This window comes from Grampus griseus (genome assembly GCF_964374135.1).
Source record: "Grampus griseus genome assembly, chromosome: 7".
NCBI lineage: Eukaryota > Metazoa > Chordata > Mammalia > Artiodactyla > Delphinidae > Grampus > Grampus griseus.
The window spans coordinates 53,531,522-53,552,271 of record NC_139001.1 but is presented as its reverse complement, the minus strand read 5'-3'; the positions used below and the strand labels follow the sequence as shown (position 1 = coordinate 53,552,271).

The window sequence follows — 20,750 nt, the reverse complement described above, 5'->3', positions numbered from 1 at the left end:
GAATAGGACAGCTATCCTGCCTGAAATAAAACATATTTAATTTTTTTTCAATCATGTGGTCAGAGCTTCTTATAATAAATGAAATTCCTGTTACTGTAGTTTAAACTCATTTTGTTTACTGACTTGAGAGGAAAAAAAAGGAAAGCTTTCCATTATACCCTTAACTTTTTATATCTGATAGCTCCATTACAGCAAATTTCTTTGTATTGCACAGATCCAGTTACAACATGATCTAAATTATGTCTCCAAATGCATCATAAAAAAGTGGTTGTTCCAGTTGCTAAAATAGGAGGTAAAAAGGCTTTTCTATCAATAGCTCTTGGAAGATTGCTAGGTCACTTCTTAGAATAAATAATCTGTGCTCTCAAGGAGCAAAGCGAGGTCATCTGTGGCTCGCACGCTCCTTGTCAGACACTCTGAAATCACACTCTTCCTTGACTGATGTTCAGTGCATCCCAGGATGCTGCACTCCCAGAAGCCCCCTCCCTTAACATCTGGCTATTTCCTGTTCCTCAGGATTTGCCCTCATTGAACAATACTCTTGCTAAGTTACTGATGCTAAAGAATGAGAATGGAAATGGAATTAGTCAATCCTATGGATGTTGTGAATGCCTGGATTTTGAAATCTGGTAGCTGAGACATCAAGTTACTAACATTTACTTTTCACTCAACTATCTCAGAATCACATAGATATTGCTTAAGCCCACTTGATAGAATACTTCATTCAGAAGAAAAAGACCAGTGCTAGGGAATTTCAGTCTCTTAAGAACTGTCAATCAACCATGACTTTTCACTGTGACTATTACTCTAATTTTTGGCTGACTCCTTAGAGGCAGTGTTGTCTGAAATAAAACACTTCAGTTAATTAAGTACCACAGTTCTTTCTCTTCCCTCCCGCTTCCCTCTACATCCCACCTAGACTGTTTATGAAGGACTGGTCTTCGTGTCTCCTAACTTCTAAAATGGGGTTTTAAAGGAAATCAAAACAAGTTACCAAAAAATTTTATGACTCTGACAAAGCTGTGGGAGCTTTTTAAGGATTTAGAATAGGTGGTTAACAACTGGTTATGTATTACATTGTTTAGACCAAATTTCCCATCTGGGCAAAACTTCTAATTTTCTAACTTGAAAATTCTACAAAACACGTGTGAAAAAAAAAAGAAGAAAGAAAAAAACACATGTGAATTCTTGCTTAAAAGCTGACGTTCAGTTGAAAGTGACAAAAAAACATGTATCTATTTAGCAAATACGACCCACTTTGTTCTTAAATAGTGCCATCTTTCAACAGCTTTGGTATTGCTTTTATAGATATAATAGGACGAACTAAATATTTCATTAGTATTAATATTTAAAATATGGAGAAACAAAAAAGTAATTTGAATGACCTAACCAATGTATTGCCAAATAATTTATACAGATTTGAGTAAGGAAACATGGAAAAATGAGGTAACCACACTACAGGTAGTTTGCATTACTTCTAGTCCAAGTATGGACAGGGACATGGTGACTGAGGTCAATACTGTTAGACCATAGGTACTTTGTGGGGTGGATAGGGAAGTGTCAGAGGAAGCAGAGGATGCTGGATTAAAGACCATCACATAGCTACTGGGAAAGAGACTCTGCGGTTGAGATTTGTTTTCCTCTCTCCCCACTCTCATCTCCTGGGGTTCTTCTAGATCTCAGTTCTCTTTCTTTGTTTATACCACTGCTGTACTTGACCCTGGTGTGTTTCTATTGCCCGCTAGCCAAACACAATTGTTTGTAAAGTCTCTTTCACTTGAGCATTCACTAGCATTTGAGAGTCAGAATAAAAGTCTTGAGTCATTGAACTTTATTTTAACATGCTCATTGGGCGTCTTGTAGATTTAAGGTATGCTGTGATTCTGATCCAGCCCCTTTATTTGGATTTTCTATCTCTATACTGCTCTTTTCTTGGGTCTACTCGCTAATTGTTGACTTTTTTTCTCTTCCTTTCCTCTTCTTCTACACCTTTCCTTCTCCCTTTAATTATCTTCTGTTCGTTCATTGATTTTTCTCTCATTGAGCCTTTTCTATTTCCATTTTTAACAGTTTTTTCCCTCATTAATTTTAATTTCATCTACTATGCCTAGAGCAAACCCAATCTGCAAATAATAGTCATATATATTATAATATAACTTAATGGGAGCATTGAGCACAAGCAATAGCAAGGCAGGAATGCTTACAGTACCTTCCCACTGTGCTATTAGCTCGAGACACAAAATAAGCTGAAAGAATGGAGTGACACTAACCTCCACTGTTTTATCATTTTGCTTATAAGTACTTCTGTCGGTAAAGAGCATAATTCAGGTAATAAAACCTGACAGAGTATTATTTCATAGAGGCAACAATATCCTGCAGAAAATGAAACTAGGCAGGAAGTCAGGAGGTGATGGCTCCTGTTCTTCCAAACACTGGGTAACCTTGAGCAAATAACGGCTGCAATGTGGACCTCGCCTTGGTTTGCTACCTTATAAACTGGAGATAACATTTGACCCTAATATCTGATAGATCTGGGTTAAAGATTAATTTGCTAATATACGTAAAAAGACTTTGTTCTTTAGAAGGGGAAAAGTGCAATGTAATAATTCAGTATTTATTATCTGTTCATCAGATAACATGATTTAGTGATTCTATCGCACAAAGAACAAAAGCCTTTATCACCAAATTTGGGTCAGCTCACTCACTCTAGGCTGCAGAGCCTTGGGAACCAGCATCTGTGGGACCTCATCAATAGTGGTCACTTCTTACATAGTCTCTCTTTGTCTAACCAGGCTTTTCTGAATCTTCCTCTTACAAATGGATTTGTGCTTCTCCGAAGGCCCTGGGCAACCACAGGAAAGCGTTCTTAAGTCTCTTAAGTCTACAATGACTTGGAAAGCAGAAGAGAACAAGACAAGAAGTGTGTGTCTTTGTGTTTCCAACAACAGAAAGGTCCCTAAGGAGAGAATCAAACATAAGAAAAAGGGATCTATTCTCTTAGTTTCCCTTACAAGGCACTGTTCCTCAGTTAGTCACTGCAACAAGGTGACTTACCCATCTTGGGTCCTGATGGGCGGATGTGAATGTGTGAAAGCCTATTAAACACCCAATTTCATGGCATACCTGCTGGAAAAATAAATTTTTTCTCTTCTCCCTGAATCATTCAGTTTGAACCTACTCAGAAAACCTGCTGATTCACTGGAACTATGAAATACTCTGCTTAAGAGGCACTTCCACTAGTAGCCCATTTCCAATTTATAAAGTTCTTCTGTTAGTCAGTTCATAACCGTGAAAAGTTCCTTTAAAATCTTTGAGTTCATTTGTAACTCTGAGGAGAACTCTATGAATATCTTGAAGAATCAAAATCTCTTACTATTGAACACATTTCCAGATTCACTTAATAATGCCGCTCTCTCAGAAAACTTTACCTTTTTGCCCTTCTACTCCCTGTTACTGGGGTAAGAAAATATGAAAATGTCTGTTAATAAACAAATTTAAGGATTCCTTCACTGAAAAAGTCCATAGCAAAAACCAAATGTAAAATGAATAATAAACTCAGTATTTTAGATCCATTTCTTGATTTTTGTCTAAACACAATGTGACCAAGAAGCCTCCACTTATTTTCGTGCATATATACTTATATATATATTTACACACACACATATACACTTAAATGTATATATTTAACAACATGGAATGGTAACCTATCAAATGCTTAGATTCCATGCAAACACATAACCCTTCCTGTGAAGGGAACGTATTAATATTATAAAAACAAATCATGGAGAGTAACATGCAACAGCGGAGGGGAGGAGGATAGGGTGAGGCCAGAGGACCAGGAGGAACACAAAGAATGTAAAGAACAAAAAGTGTCATTGACCTGATTTGTCAGAGTTGTTGCCTGTGATTGGAGTGATGGAGCAGCTGGGATTAGCCTTTGCGCTGTCCTTGGAAGAAACCATTTTGGGTTTATTTTTCGTTGCCTCTAGTGCTTTGACCTTCTTGGCATGTTTACTTCCTTTGTAGTGGGCCTCGGCCTGGCTCTACAAAGGAGAACAAATCAGGCTCATTTTTTTGCTACTTACAAACAGCACAATGGATGATCATGCAGGAAAAATATACATTCAATCATAGGCACCACAGACATTTACAGCTCAGCACTCAACTATGTCTTCGGCATTTAATGAATAGTAGACCGGTATCTAAGAGTTTTTTGCATATTGAAACCTTCTATACAACATAGAGGATCTGTGTCTTTCAAAACCAGACATTATACGAGTGGACAACAGGGTCAGGACAAAATTGGGGCGAAGGTGAACTTTGTCATTAGTGCCCTCCCACCACTGCCCATTGGGGTTACTTGTCAAACGTTTGGCTGGCAGCAAGCCGCTTTGAGTGTCCTACCCGGGCGTGTCCTTCCACAGCCACTCCGTTTAGTTTCCCTTCAGCTACAAATCTGTCTTCCCTGCACCTACGTTCCTCTTGGCTCTGCTCTGAGAGCAAGTGATGTGACAAAGCAACCTGCTAGTGAGTGGAAATGGCACTACATTTTGGAGTCATCTACACACGCTTCATGTGTCATTTTGATGATTCCAATTCTAAGAATACACGATATTAGGCACAAAGGAGGTAGGGACAATGCTTGTTTCTGATCTCTGATGTGATTCTGAAGTCAAAGCAGTTAGTATTACATTCACTTATACAAAAAGCATAGGTGAAACTGTGACTTCATTACTAGATCAAAAGAAAGAAAAGCAATCAAGGCAAGTGAATATTAAAAATTTTCAAAAGACAAAAACAAATTACAGCAAAACAAGAAAACATTTAGTCAATAAGCTGACATTTGGAAAATTCCTCTCTGCCTAAAGAATAAGGATTTTATCTTTTTGGCAACTAGTATAATGAACATATTAACAAAAGAATCTAAGTATACTTGCTTCAATTTCATTTTTAATAGACCCTGAAAATATAAACAAACTAAAACATATATTATATGGTATATTAGCGTAGTTATAAAGGTGAAGAGGATGATAAACCTGTCATATAAAATGAGTTTCTGTTAGAGGATTTCTAAAATAATAATAACTTTTCTTCTTACATCAGTTTTCCATATATACACTTGTATTTGTTTGAAGATGATTATACTGATATTTTCATCCATTTTCCTCAACAAGTAGAATACAGGTGGTATGTAAGTGTGTGTGCATGTAGGTAGGTAGGTAGGTAGGAGTGGCAATGGACAAAATTAAAGACATGTGATTTTCCTAGCACATAACCCCAATCATCCAAGGTCAACAGACTTTTATTGACTGTACACAGTCCCTAACTTCCTGAATATCTTTTCGTAATATTGTTTTAGACCACCGTTGACTTATCATGGCTCTTGGTTCGTTTGCTCAAGGACTTCTCATGCTGTTCTCTGTCAAGTTGAAACACAAACCCAATCCCAAGAGAGGAGAAAAGTGTAACATTATTTTGAGTCTTATCACCCTCTGAGAATGGTTAAATCCAGCAAATATAGTTGGGTAGATATAAATTAAGAAAATATACAAATAAAAATTTAAAAATTGATAACATGAAGAAATAATAATAATGGCTGATATTACTGAGCCTCTGACAAGAACAGCTCGAAATGTAATACATGTTTCTCTCATGTAAGCTTCACAGTGCCCTGTGAGGCAGGTACAGATAGAAAACTGGGCACGAGAAGCTAAACAGCTCATCCAAGGCCACACATGTAGGTGGAGAAGCCATTATGGGGATCTGAAACGCTTACGTGTATACTCCTATTTAACTATGTACCCGCACGTTAGACATACACATACTCACCCTAAGTAAACAATATAATTTTATTAGAAGTAAACCATTACACAAAAATTACACACAAAGAAAGCACACTGCTTTCCATGACTCAGTGAAGGATTCTATTTTAACAGAAGTTTATATGAGTAGGGAATACCTTCTTAATTCATAGGAAATATACCGGTAGAGTACATTAGGCTTGATCCTTCTGTTGAGAAGCTAAGAAAGGCCCACTTCTTAGGTATGTAACAATTTCTACAAGATATCAGTTGACCTAATAATTCATCTTTCCAAGTATACTAAACAGTGAGATGTTACTTTAGTGCGCTTTGGCTAAATAAACGTATAGTTCTCTAAATAAAACCTCCTGGCACAAGATGAGCAGAGTGTCACTTCCTCATTACTATTTCTTGGCATCACTGCAGAAAGTTAACAGTATCAATTAGCACTTGGGATAAAGAGCCAGCTGAGTGACACTCACTGGATGCCAAGCTGGAAAGAGCTCTCCAGAGCCATGATTCACTTTCCTTTTGAGTTCTGAGGCATGGAGAAAAGCAAAACAAGGCTTCTTAGCCTCTACTGACTACTGTTTGGGAAAGATCTGGAATTAAGACAGTGGCAGACACCACTCATTCACGCTTGGCATCTTTCCAGTTACCCTGTGGTATTCTTGGTAGTGGCACTATGCTGTCCTCAGTACTGTATCTGAGGTGTCAACAGCTTCTAAATCCTGGGCAGATCTTCAAGTGAAACAGAGACACTGTTAAAATAGTAACATGATTAACCTGCCTTCCTTATCTGGGAATCTCCTTAATTGAGGAATGAAAGAAACAAGGACAAGAGCCAGAAAACCAGGGAACGAGGCAACACGATCAAGCCCAATCGACGATGGTTCTCGTATCACTTCTGAGAGACTTGGTTAACCACACAGACTTATAATTTTACACCTCCGTGACTAGTCAGCAGACACCTATTTGTCTAGCACTAATGGTCTGCTTTCTGATTTCCTCCCCAAAGCGCTGCTATACACCCCAAACTGGCAGTGATCAAAGAAACCCCTTGCCAAGAATTGCCAGAATTAGAGAGCTGCCCAAACCACCATACTGACTTCCACACGGGAATTCACTGGTATCTAAGTTTTCCTTTCAGAGGTCACTCCAGTAGCTACCTGACCACCCACTCATAGAGGAATAGCTTTGACAGGAAATGACATTTTGGAATTTTCTCTTCCATTCATCTCCATCTTTGTTACTAAAGCCCCTCACTTTCCAAAATCCTCTACATCTTTCAGGACCCTACTGGTCCAAATAAAAAAGATAAATAATGAGATAGTGTATTGCTTTACAAATAAAAATGCAATAATGAGCAATTCTATAATTCACTGAGCTCCCATTTCTGTTTTTTACCTTATTTCTATTTTGGACTTCAGAGAGGTGGATAGGATCTTGAAACCAGATGTTAAACTGTGTTTACTTTGTATAGAAAGAACAGTCCAAACCCAAACTGGCAAGTGGCATAGAGTAATGTCACTGGAGAAAGTTCTCAGTATTTATTTACCAATGGACCCAATCTTTTTGCATCTTAAAAAGTAATTGGAACTGTTCCCTTAATTACAGAGAGTGTATCATTAAAACTATTGGCATCTGGTTTTTTGAGACGTTAGATTTCAACGTGTTAAGCAGTGTTAGATAGGAAAGAGCAGAGGTCAGTTACTTTTCAGATAAAAAGTATATACTCTATATGCTAAAATGCCAAATAAAACAGATGTCAAATGAACTACCATAAAACAGGCTAAACTAACAAGGGGGAAACCTGATTATTTATTTCACAAAGAATTATTTAGCACTTGCCATGTGCTAGACATTGTGAAAGATTAAAAACAAAGACCCCTATTCAGAAGAATGGTAGTTGGAAGAAAAGACGGACATGCAAATAACTATAACCCATAGCAGAGAGTAAAACTATAAAATGGAAGGTAAACTGGTACAAAGAAGTATGGGAGTCAGGGGAGAGGTAAATTTCTGCAGATTGCAGGGGTACGCTGGAAGCTTCATGGGAAAGGAACATCAGAGCTGAGCCCTGCTTCGGGGGCAGGGTGCTGAAGGGTCAGTATGCAGGGGGAGGCATTTCAGGTGGAGGGACCCGCATGTGCCAAGGTAGTGAAATCCTATGAATTATGCAGTGTTTCCTGGGCACATCTGCTTTTCAGTATCACTAGAACACAGACATATAAAAGGAACAATAGGGAAAGCCTGCTGCATCATGCTACCTCAAACATTATTGTCCCGTGTAAAACAGAAAACATATCATAGTGTTCTACAAATGTTCTACTTGTAGGCATCTTTTCTATAGATAGTTATAAGAAAGATGTTGCTTTTACATCACAGATTTTATCCTCTGCTCCAAACTATAATCCTACGGTCAAAGGACAACTAAATTATTTATATGGAAGATTTAATCATTTGAGATAAAAGCATGGCACTTAAAATACCATAGTCAAACATACTAGAAACAAACTAGAGATGACTGAGTAATAGCTAAATAATTACTTGAATCTTTGCTTTAACATAAGGCTACATTCAACTCTTAAAATGCTTTTTGCATATGTTTGTCGCAGTGATAAGATCACACACTCTCAGAGACAAAGCTACAACATAAACATAAGATGCACCCAAGAGAAAGGCTTACTTAATCCAAAGATAAGTCTTTCTGCTGATATTTGCAATGTTAAGGCCTGCAATATCAGTAATGACATACTACTGGCTTTGATATCACTTCGTTCAATCCTCATCTACTGGGATCTGTTGAAAACAAAGTCCAGACAAAATTATAACCGTTAGGAGATTTTCAGTTCAAAAAGACACAATGTCTTTGCTAATTTATAATTTACAGCTAAGTGAAACACTCCAGGTTGCTATGGCCTGTCCAGGGTTGCCACACTGTACAACTGTGTGCGTGGGGAGCACCACTCATATATGGTCTAATGTGAATGGTGTCTTCTGGATTCCTTCAAGGCCACAGTTCTGGCCATGGCATTTCATATTTACTGGCTTTGGAATATGTATGTATAAAACCCATCAACTCCAAATCTTTCTCTATTACTAAAGAGAAAAGTGGTGACTCCAGGAAGAAAATAAGTATACTCTAGACTCTGATTCTCTTTGGGCCCAATTCAGATTCTATCAAATATCATGAAACAGAAGTAGAGTGCTTGGGTTGTTGCTGCTTTAAAATGCCCCTATGTGAATACATGAGCGTTAACACATATATGTGTTCATGATATCAAACATTTTCCATGTAGGCAAATTAAGTCATTTCTTAACATGCTACTATTTTTGATGGGCCTCAAGGTAGTTTTTCAAATGCAGCTTATTAGTCAGCTAAGAGTCTTGATGCTCATGCTTCTGGTGCATGATTGATTGGAATTACTTTACATGTTGAAACATGGCGAAGCTATAAATGGACCTAACAGCTATAACAGAATTTACATGATGAATAAAAAAAATATGGCAGTTTGAGTTTAAAAGTCACCTGGAAGAGAGCAAAAGTTGGCTTTAAAAAAAAATGCTTTAGCTTTGTGACCACCTAGAGGGGTGGGATAGGGAGGGTGGGAGGGAGGGAGACGCAAGAGGGAAGAGATATGGGGATATACGTATACGCATAATTGATTCACCTTGTTATAAAGGAGAAACTAACACACCATTGTAAAGCAATTATACTCCAATAAAGATGTTAAAAAAAAGTTTTAATATTTTAAATAAAATTGTTTCTTGTAAAGTTCCAAGTGAATAAAATTTTGCCTCATTTTCTCAGTGAGTTTTATATTTCAATTATTTGAGTGTGGATTATTAAATTTTAGATTATTCCCAGCAATCTAAGGTTCTGCCTCTGGAAAAACCCTATATTCCCAGTTTATGGCTGAGTAGAATGGGAAATAAAAGAGACAGTTATTTGAGCTTGACTATATCAACTGTCATCTGAACCCCAAATCCTTTCATATGTTGAATTCTCTCCTCCTGTTACCTCCTTTTTTTTTTCAAATTAGGCCATAATTAAAAATTATCCCCTTTTAAAATAATCATATATATGTGTCATATATATGTGTCAAGGTAAAGTTCATCCCAGAAAATTAATTTTTTAATTCTATTCATGAATACTGTAAATTACAGACTGTATTTTGAAAAAGATTTTTCCCCCATCAACCTAATGGAAGTAGGTTTATGTGAATTTTTTTCAATGTAGATAATGGATAATAAAATGAGTCTTATTTAATGTCATAATTTCTTTAACATCATCACAATTTAGTTAAGAATTCAGCAAAAAAGTATCTTGAGATGCTTACCCTAAGAAAATAAGACCGCTTACTTCTCTATTGCATTTACATTATGGCTTTTTTTTTTTTTTTTTTTGCGGTACACGGGCCCCTTACTCTTGTGGCCTCTCCCATTGCGGAGCACAGGCTCCGAATGCGCAGGCTCAGCGGCCATGGCTCACAGGCGCAGCAGCTCCGCGGCATGTGGGATTTTCCCGGACCGGGGCACAAACCCGTGTCAGCTGCATCGGCAAGCGGACTCTCAACCACTGCGCCACCAGGAAAGCCCACATTACAGCTTTTGAAAGGTATATTTACTTTGTCTTCTGGGCTGGGGGTCAATATCTGAGTCAATTTAATGATAAGGTGTGTGCAAACTCCTAGTAGGTGCACTAGAGTTTAACTGAGGCAAGATGAATTAAATGAACCCTGGCAAAATATGCCCTCTCTTCCAAACTGTAAGGGGAGCAAATCATGAACTTCACCCAGAATGTACTGATAAACCATATTCTCTAAGTTATTACCCTCAAATGGGAACATTAGTGTTCTGTACACTAACATAATCTTGAATATGTAATAATGGGAACATTTATAAGTTATGAAAATATCTAATTTTCTCAAAGAATTATGCATATGGGACCTAATGTGTTAGAACTTCTAAATCTTAAGAACTTTTATGAAACACATGGATATCATCTTTTATTTTTATAATACATTATAAAACATTAAGGCTTTGTTAATAATTACTTAATATTCTTAAGTCACTTATTTTATGATTTTCCCCAAAGTATTCAAAATTATCCACCTCTCTCAAATTAATTTCAAGTTAAACTGGGACATTTTAGTTAATAATTCTCCACTACCTTGAAATATAAAGAAGAGTTTATAGTGATTTCACAGTTACATACCAAGTTCCTAAAGTGTTTGAGAGTGCTGCTATCTTTCAGTGGGGAAGTGGATTGGCATAGTGTGCTTACTAAGAGCGATTTTTTGTTACTCAGTGATAAGTAATGCAATATAATTCAAGTCTCTGCATTAACGCTGTGACTCTACAGCTAACTAATTCAAGTCTTCTGATGGTCTTTTAAATTAGGCTCCCAGGCTTCTACACATTAATTTTTAATCAGTCTAGAAGGTATTACATTTACTTCCATTTCCATATTAAAGAAATTTACATAAATGATACAAAATAAATCTAAAATTAGAATTTGCATTGTGTCTCCTTATATTTGATATATAATATCCTTACTGTAGACAAGAGTGGCAAAGTAACTTTGAAAGAGTTGAAGAATGGCTTTAGTAATGTTTTATATATGTTTAATATATTATTTATTTAGCATTACTCATTTGAAAATCTCTTTTACAAAATAGATTTTTGTAAAACTCCTACCCTAAAGCACTAAACCAATTTTTTAAAACCCAGCAGATATTTTATAATTCAAAATTAAGTGAAATATGTAAATGTGAAGATTAATACCATACCCTTTCAAAACATACAAACATAAGTAAGAGAAAATAATAAAACTGTACCTCTTCAGTAGTCACTTAGCTAACCTGAGTCATGTTAAGGCTATCTTTACATTAAAGTACCAGATTAAACTAGAAGTTTCCATTGCAGATTAGTCTGGTCAACCTTCCTCACATATAAAAAATTGGTCTGGAGGAAAAACTAATATGAAAATGCCCATAATTTTGATTCACCCATAAATACCAAAATATTTCAATATTATCAGTGAATGCTAAGTGGCCTTTCAGTTTCTGATTCCAAGTAGTATTGTTCTAAAAGTTCTACTCACCAATTAGAGTCACAACAAAGGTTGTTCATATATGAAAAGATCAATGTGAACTCTGTCTTACTCATCTTTGAGTCTTCTGAAGCACCTATTATACGGTATAGACTCAATAAAAAGTTTTTGAATTATATATACAGGATAGAGTAAGTAAAATCTTCTAAAAATAGGAATTTAATGCTGGGAGTCCATTCATTCTTCCATTCAACAAATATTTATTGAATACCTATTACGATCCAGGCATCATTCCAAGTGTTGTGAGATGCAGGTCATACATTCTAGTATGGGGACACAAACAATAAAATACAAATTTATATATATTTTACGGTAGTTAAGTGTTAAGCGATACATTTATGAATATGTTAGGTGGTGCTATAAAAAAATAAGGAAAAGTAAGGAGGATAGACAATGATGGGGTGGGTGTCATGTTAGGTATTAAGGAAAGTTTCTGTTGAGGAGGCATTTGCACTGAGACCTGAATTAAGTGAGGGAGTTAACCAGGTAAATACCTGGGAGAAGAGCCTTTAAGGTCCAGGGAACTGCAAATGGCTATTCTAAGGATTTTGACTTTTATTCTGAGAAGATGGGAAATCCCAGCAGTGTTCTGAACAGAGAAGTAACCTTGTTTGACTTTTGTTTATAAAATGATGGCTCTGGTTACTGTGTGGAGAACAAGCTGTGTGTGTATGGTGGGACAGTTGCCAATGAGGCAAAGTGGGAAAGGAGGCTGTTACAGTCATCCAGGCAAGAGCTGAAAAGAGTTCAAAATAAAATCCCACTGAAGGACCAGAAAGGCTTTAAAAGGCGATTTTCTACTCTAGTATAACCAATAGTTATAATATTTGGAATATCTGCAATTTTTGAACTTGAATCAACAATGATTTCTACAGAATTTCATTTCTGTCCAATTAGCTATTACTTTTGTTTCTTTTAAATTATATTTATTTTTTTATCCAGGTAATATAATCACACAGTTGAAAAGTATAAAACAAAAGAGCGTACATAGTGAAAAGTCTACATCTCAGACTTCGCAACTAGTTCTCGTCACTTTTTGTGTATCCTGCCAGAGATGATTTACATACCTATCAAGCAAATATATATGTATGTGTGTATTTCCCCCTTCTTCCATTTTTAGACAAATGCCTACATACCACATATGTTGTTTTTGTATTTTGCTTTTTCTATTCAGCAACAGATCTTAGAGATTTTTTAAAACGAGTAATTAGAAAGTTTTCTAATTTTAAAATGGGTGTGTATATTCCATTATATGAATGAACCGTAATTTATTTCAACCGTATGTTATTGATGGATATATAGGTTGTTTTTCAAAGTTGTGCTGTCACTCTTGATGCAAAAATAGACCTTAGATGATTCAAATGATTATTTTTCTTCTTTTTTACAACGAAAAATGATTTTTAAAGTGCTTTAATTGAATTAAAGCAGACATTTAAAAATATCCTAATTAGTTTCCATGCCCTGATTTGTCATTATGGATATATTATAGTTATATGTTTTCCTAAACATATTTCTGGGAATCAGGCAACAAAATGTGCACACACCCCTGCCTTGGGCTTAATAAAATTGTATGAAAATTTGAGAAAAGAAAGGGCCTTGAGATGGGCCTTCAATAATGGAAAGGATTTCAAAGACGAGATATACACTCTCAATAAGGAGAGGACTATAAGAAAGAAGTATTTGGCAAAACCAGTTTTTGTTTAGGGAAATGTGAATAATCCAGTTTGAGTGAAATGTGGGTGTGTGTGGAGTAGGAATGGAAGAAAAGATTAGAAAGACAAGTGTCTTATTATTTAGGCCTTAAATACTAGATAGTGGGAAGACAGTTAACAATACCATACTTAATTAGGTAGGTAATGAGAAGCCATTGAGGGCTTTTGTTCTAGCACACTCTGATCCAGCTAAGACCTACAAAAAGGAAAAAAAAAAAAGACAGTAGAGTAACTAGAAGGTTCTTACCATAGCAAGTCAAAGAGTAATGGGGTTCTTAAACACACAGATTTCAAATTTCAGGGGGCTCTATAAACCAAAAGCCAGAGCTTTCATAGAAAAGGAGCTATTCCTCCTATTAATCAAGTCTCTAGATATTCTGTTCCTTTTTGCCTTTCCCAGGGTCTATTACTCTTTCTCTTTTTTAACATTTATACTCAACTCCCCCTTTCCAAATCAAATCCTTATCATTGATGTTTAAACAAGCCCTGATCTCCCCAACCCAAAAGAAACCATCCCTCAAGCTACATTCAACCCTAGCTTTTCACCCTTTCACCTTCCTTTCACAGACTAATATGGTCAATTAATTGTATGCACATCTCCAATTCCTCTTCTCTAATATGGTCCATCTCAATCCACTGAAACAGACATCACTAAGACACCAATGCCTTAAGTCCTAAAACCAAGAACATCTTTTATTTCTCATCTTGCTTGACCAATCAGGGGTACGTGACCCTGCTGATCTCTCGCTTCTTCCGGAAGGCACTTTTCCAGAGGCTCTTTCCAAGGTTGATGTTCCCCCACCTACATTTCCGAGCCACGTGCAGCCTCATCTTTCCCTGCCCTGTCACTGAATTGTTGACATATTCCAAGGCGCAGTTTTAAGCCTTCTTGTCTTCTCACTCCAAACTTTCCTGTCTACTCTCTGTTCAGTTTCACCCACACAACTTTCCCAGCCACCTCTATACTGATAATTTCCTGGTTTCTACCTCTCTCGTCCAGATCTCTCCCCTGAGCTCCAGACTCATAATATCCACTTGGATATCTCAAAGAACCTTAAACATAAGTTCAAAACCAAACTCCTTGTATCATTTGTCTCTGCCTTGCTGCCAAAATTACCTAGTCTTCCTTCTAGCATTCCCTTTCTGCTAATAGCACCACTCTGCCTCTATTGTAAGAGCTACATCTAGGGACCATTCTCATTGTCACATGCTACCTCCACCCTCACATTCAATCGCTAAGTCCTACAGATTTTACCTCCTAGATATTTCTCTAATCAAGACAATTCTTTATATCTCAACCACAACCATCTTGGTCCAAACTGCCATCATCTTTCACCTGGACTGCTGCAACAGGCTCTTTAGCGATCACCCAAAGGCCCCTCCTGCTCAGTTACAATCTGTTCTCCACGTGGCGGCCAAAGTGATATTTAAAAAATGCAAACCTGAACATATCATTCCTCTGCTTAAAATCCTTGACATCTTTTCACTGCTCTTGGTTTAAAATCTAAAATCATCATATTCAAGACCTATATGTCCTACTCCCTACCTATCCCTAGTTTCATTTGGTAGCAGGCTCTTTGTTTTTTCTTGGAGGAACTGAAAGAAAGTGTGGCTGGAGTATAAGTACAGTGCTAGCCTTTTGCACATGCCTAAAATATAATACTATCTCTTTTCTCTTTTCCTAGTTAACTCCTATTCATCCTTCAGAACACAGCTCAAACATTACTTCCTTAAGAAGCCTTCCATGATCCCCCAGACTAGGCCACCTCCTAACTTTTTGGATTCTTTTCTTTATAGCACTTCTCACAATTTAAAAATTATTAAATTTTATAATAACATGATTAATGTTTGTCTTCCCCCGACTAGACAATAATATTCGTTAAGGCTTGTACCTGTAAGGTACTTAGTACCTTAGTACACTGCCTGAAACATCTTGACATTTGATAAACACTGATTACATGGATGAATAAATGAATGGAAAAAGATTTTTTATTACTTGACAATAGAATTAAAATAAGGGTAGAGGAAGAAAAAAATAATTGGAGTTCCCTCTAGAAGTTTCAGGCCCAAATAACAGGGAAAATGGTAAAATGATTAACCAAAACGCAGTTGTGGTGGGGTGAGGAAATTTTGCAGAGGAAAATGAGAATTCAGTTTGGTTATCTATTTAGGCTGCTCATGAGATACACAATGGAGAGGTTCAACAAACAATTGAAAACACAAGTGATGGTTGAGAAAAGAGGCTGGGGCTGGAGACATCTATTTTGTAACCACATTATGAGATGATAGATGAAAGCCTGGGGATGGATGAGATTCTTGATGAATTAAGAATAGAGAGGAGAAAACCCATTTTGAGGAAAGAATCTTGAGAAACAGCTATATTCAACAGGTAAGATGAGGAAGAGAAATCAGCAGAGGATACAGAAAAGAGGCCATCAGAAAAGCTGGATATACAGAGTAATAAAACAGAGGTCAAGGGAAGTGAAAACTCCAAAGGAAAAATAATTAAAAATACATACACACAACTATACTTCTTACTGAAGTATAACAACATCTTAAATGCTAAAATACTTTTTTTTGTAATATCAAAACAACTTCATAAAATAACTGGAAAATAATATGAGGTCTTTGTGTCCTGGAAGAATATTTGATAATGTTGCAGAGAAAGCATAATGGTAGCCATGTCTGTGGAAATAAGGGGCCTATGTATAGCTACTACTCCAAGGAAAATTATGAGGAATGCAGAAAAATAGCGAGAACACAGCAACCAGAAAGACTGCAAACACAACGTCAGGTTACAAAAACTACTCTGAATTCAATAACAAAAATGGTGACAAATAGTTACCATTTATTGTTTGCTGTGTACCAGGCACTGCACTAAGTACATTACAGACAGTATCGCATCTAATCCTCATAAAAGCATATGAGGCAGGTATTATTATTAGTCCAAGTCTACAGAGACTCTGAAAAGTTAAGTAACTGTCTAATACCACACTGCCAGAAATGGAAGACCCTGGATTCCAACCCAAGATTAAAAGATTAGGCTCTTAATTACTGCACCATCGAAGCAAGTCCCAAGCCCAGGGTCCAAACAGCCTTCACCATGGAAGATCCAAAACAGAATAGACTCTCTCCCTTATCCCCTCTGGTAAAAGATAGTCTTCATTTCCTTAGACAGGATGATCTGGAAGTGAAAAAAGGTCTGGGGAGGTGACCTGTGAAGTCATATAAGTTATAGTTTTCATTGTAGAGAATGGATTCAGTGATTCGCAACCAATCCTTGGGTTGCATAAATTAAAGTTAAAAAAAAATCCTCTTTAGGACCATGTATTCAATCAATAAATAAGTGTGCTAGGCACTGGGGGGACAGTAATGCACAAAGCATATTCAGTCCTTGAGCCAACAATTGTGCATGTGTGTGCGTGCGTGCGTGTGTGTGCATTAGAAACATATAGTAAATAGTTATATAAATAAGTTATCTTTACAAACTGTGATACATTTCATGGAGGAAAATTATTGGGTGTTATAAAATTTATTCTTGGGAGTGGGGCTAGTTTACACTAGGGAGTCTGGACAAGCTCCTGTGAGGAAGAGACATAAAATGTGAGACCTGCAGGAGGAGTAGAGACTAGACCAAAAGGGAGGGGGGAGAAGTAGCTTGGCAGCTTTATCAAAATAAAAGAAAGCCATTGTGGCTGAAGGCTAGCTAACAATGGAGCGAGTAACAAGAACTGGACTAGAGATGTGCATACTGGTTAGAAACCTGTATTTTGAGGATGGTAAGAGACCAAGAGAGTGAAGATTTTGGTATCAAGAGTGACCATAATCAAATAAGTACCTCCTACTTCCTGCAAATTCCTGACTGACTTCTGCCTATGATGAGAAGCAGTGGACTAAAGCAGGGGTCACCAGTTGGTATGATCTGGGGGGTCTGGCTGCTTGATCCATCTCTGTGGAATGAGCAGATTCCTAACAGACCAATTGCTCAGCTGTTGGAAAAACAATTCTTATATACAGTGGGTCACTCACCTGTCTATCAAGATAGCCCCAGGTCAGAACACAAAATCAGTGATTTATGGATCATTCAGTCAATTTGATCAGTGCAGATAACTAAATTGGATAAGTCATCCCTCAAAACAATGCTTCTTTGGCCTGAAATATAAAACCTAGATACCATGTAAGTTAAAACACTTGACTCAAAAGATTTACTGGGAAAATGCTAACCAAGTCACAGAAAATCATTTGCTTTAAAAAAAGAGAATGGTATTAGATATTACTAAATGATTATAATTTCAGAAAAACCTCAACAATGTGGACTAATTTGGGTACAGGGCATAATGAAATGGTAAAAAAAAGTTGAAAAAGTTGAACATTTTTGAAGAAATGCTGTTAGTTACCAGAGATTCTTGGGTGATGTGTTAAAATATATAAGAATTATTTTAAATTATATTATCACTTGTATTTTAATCATTGCTCTTAAAGTGCTTACGTAAGCTTGAAAAAATTGGTTCTGTTGGTATTCTAAATCTCTATGCTTCAACCTCCTTTGCAACACTCATTTGCATTATCTTTGAAGAAAGAATTTGGACCAAACAAAAGTACAATTCAGCCCATACCTGAATTATCACAAATCCCTAATTAATGTCATCCAAATTAATAAGAATTTACTGCATTTATAAAAATGGAAACTTATGCAAAAGACAATTATTCAATGTCTAGATCTTTAGAAAACTAGCCTGAAGAGAATGCCTTTCAGATATTCAAATTTTGTATTTTTTAATCTACATCTGCACATTTAGTAATTCTATTCTGGCATTTTACAAATATAGGCATCCATCATTTCCTCAACATTTACAGATGTTAATGAATATCCCCTTTTATAACCATCTGTGTAAATGTACAAATTAACTCTTAAAAAGAGATTGTTGGTATTTTTAGTTTAAAAGTGCATATAGGGCATTTTGTTGGCTTACACAATTTAAATTACAAAACTATAATAACCTAAGTACCCCTTTAATGAGTCTTTTCTTTCCCATTCCTCTCAAATGATATAAGAAAAAGCCCAAAATTCATGACATGAACAAATAAATCATCACATAAAAGGACTCCATAGGTGTCTCTCAAATGATATAGAATGTTATTTCTTTCCAGAGCAAAAACTAGGTCACCTCAAGCTCACAGGTCAGAGATAATGAAAGCTACATTTCAGAGAACATTCAGTGGGCATTATTAAAGATAAAAAGGAAACTATTTGGTGACTACAAGTTTAAGTCAGCATAACGTATCTCCATACTAAATGTAACATGTATTTAAAGTAGCACTGGAATTCCTATTAATGGAGTAACAAACGTCTGTGGTATACTGAAGGGGAGGGAGGAGATGTCCACTTCAGTACAGGAAACAAGGGGCTGCACTATGTGTAGATAATTTAAAAACGGTAATAAAACTGACTAAAAATAGGGCTGCTTTTTATTATCATTACAGGTTGGCAATTCTAAGGTTAGAAATAAAATACTCGTCCCTGAAAAAAAATTTGTTGGTCTAAGTTTTAAACAATTGTTGTGATTACAGTGAATTTTAATAATATATATGTAAACTTGAAATTAGCATATCTTTTTACTTATCTTTTAATTGACTACATGGAAGTTAATATAGAGAACTTGCTATATCATCAAACTCCCAATTCACAATGACTCTGCTACAACTACTCATTTTGAAAGTAAGTTCCTAATGGTTAAGAATCGTTTAAGTTCATTTCAGATGCAATCAGTTTGCAAACTCTGTGCCCCTCATATTCTAGCATTTCAATAGTTGATTTGAAATAAAGAATGATAGCACAGCGACTGTAAAGACAAAACAGAACTTGAAATACTTCAATTCTCTCATTTTAGATGACTGATTAGAATTTTTATTTGTGTTTAAACTTTAAGAGTGAGACAGTGCCAACTGTGAGGTGTATTATTCTTGTTTGATAAATATAAATTTTAGCTTATACATGATGGATTTTACTGACTTTGGTTAATAGCTTTGAAATTGAAATTTATGCTTCTTTTTACGTTATTCTGTGCTTTAAAACTAAGGAGTGAAGAAGAAAATATCAGTGGTACAATTTAGTAAGTATATAAATTGTATCTTTTATATAATTTTGATTTTATTAAAATTTACTTATTTGTTACTGTAATGTTATTATTCATTACTGTGATAGAATAATATGTAGGTTTACATTTTTTCTCATTTACAAATACATTAATGTAATTAAAAAGGATCAATCCTTTCCTTTTTTGTACTGTAATATTAGGGGTATAGTAATATATTAAAACTTTAATAAAGTCTCTGAATTTCTTTCTTGGCTTTTCTTACTATTCATGTAATTTCATAATTATTTCTGAAAATGACTTTGTCCTATAGAGGGGATGTTAAAAATGATCTGCTCTTGGTGTCAGAAATGTTAGGTATGCCACTGATAAGAGCTGAAATACACTTCTATCGGAAGGAAATACAAATTAATAAAAGTTGAATCATATTCTCAGCCCCCAAAAGTCAGAAACTAAACAGAGTGAAGAATTCTTGGGAGCTCCTGTTCACCAGATCTGTTTCCTGAGTAGTGAATACAACGTTTGTTTTCCATGTGCCCTAGAAGACAGAATTAAAGTGAGGGGGGAAAAAGAACAAGGTTTCTTTTTTCTTTCTTTTTTTTTTTTTTAAATAAAGATTTAGGTAAGATGAAATACTAAAAATGATTAAATCCTGGAACATGTTACCAAAGGAAGCTGTGGAACATTTCACTCTGAGGGAATGGAAGTTTCAGTCATCTCAACCATCCTCCTAAGTGATCCTGGTTTCAGGTATGCAGACAGACAAAATTTTGCATAATTTTACGCAGTTCATGGACCCCCTGCAGCCTATCCATAGACCACATCCTCAAGAAGCTCTGTTTGTTTCAGCTCTAGCACTTAATAATTCTTTAATTCTCTCGCCATCAAATGGTGACCATCTCTCAAGCCTTTCACAGTTTTACTTCTTTCTTGAACCTCTGTACAAATACAGAGATAATATATGTGGAGAGTATCTAATATAGAGCCTGGCAGAAGAACAGGCATCTGTCAAATGCTAGCTTTC

The 20,750-nt window shown here is 36.1% G+C and overlaps 1 protein-coding gene across 15 annotated transcripts in view; it reads right to left on the bottom strand.

Annotated features, from left to right (window-relative positions):
• The window catches only part of ZNF385B (zinc finger protein 385B), a 143,513-nt gene that overhangs the window by 27,865 nt on the left and 94,898 nt on the right, over positions 1–20,750 (bottom strand). For all 15 annotated transcript variants that reach the window (XR_014296995.1, XM_082658470.1, XM_082658467.1 and 12 more), the window contains one exon: positions 3,881–4,043. Coding sequence is in view for 14 of the 15 variants with exons in the window: in XM_082658470.1 (XP_082514596.1) it covers positions 3,881–4,043 (163 nt within the window). In the remaining variant the exon portion in view is untranslated. The remainder of the gene's footprint in view (positions 1–3,880; positions 4,044–20,750) is intronic.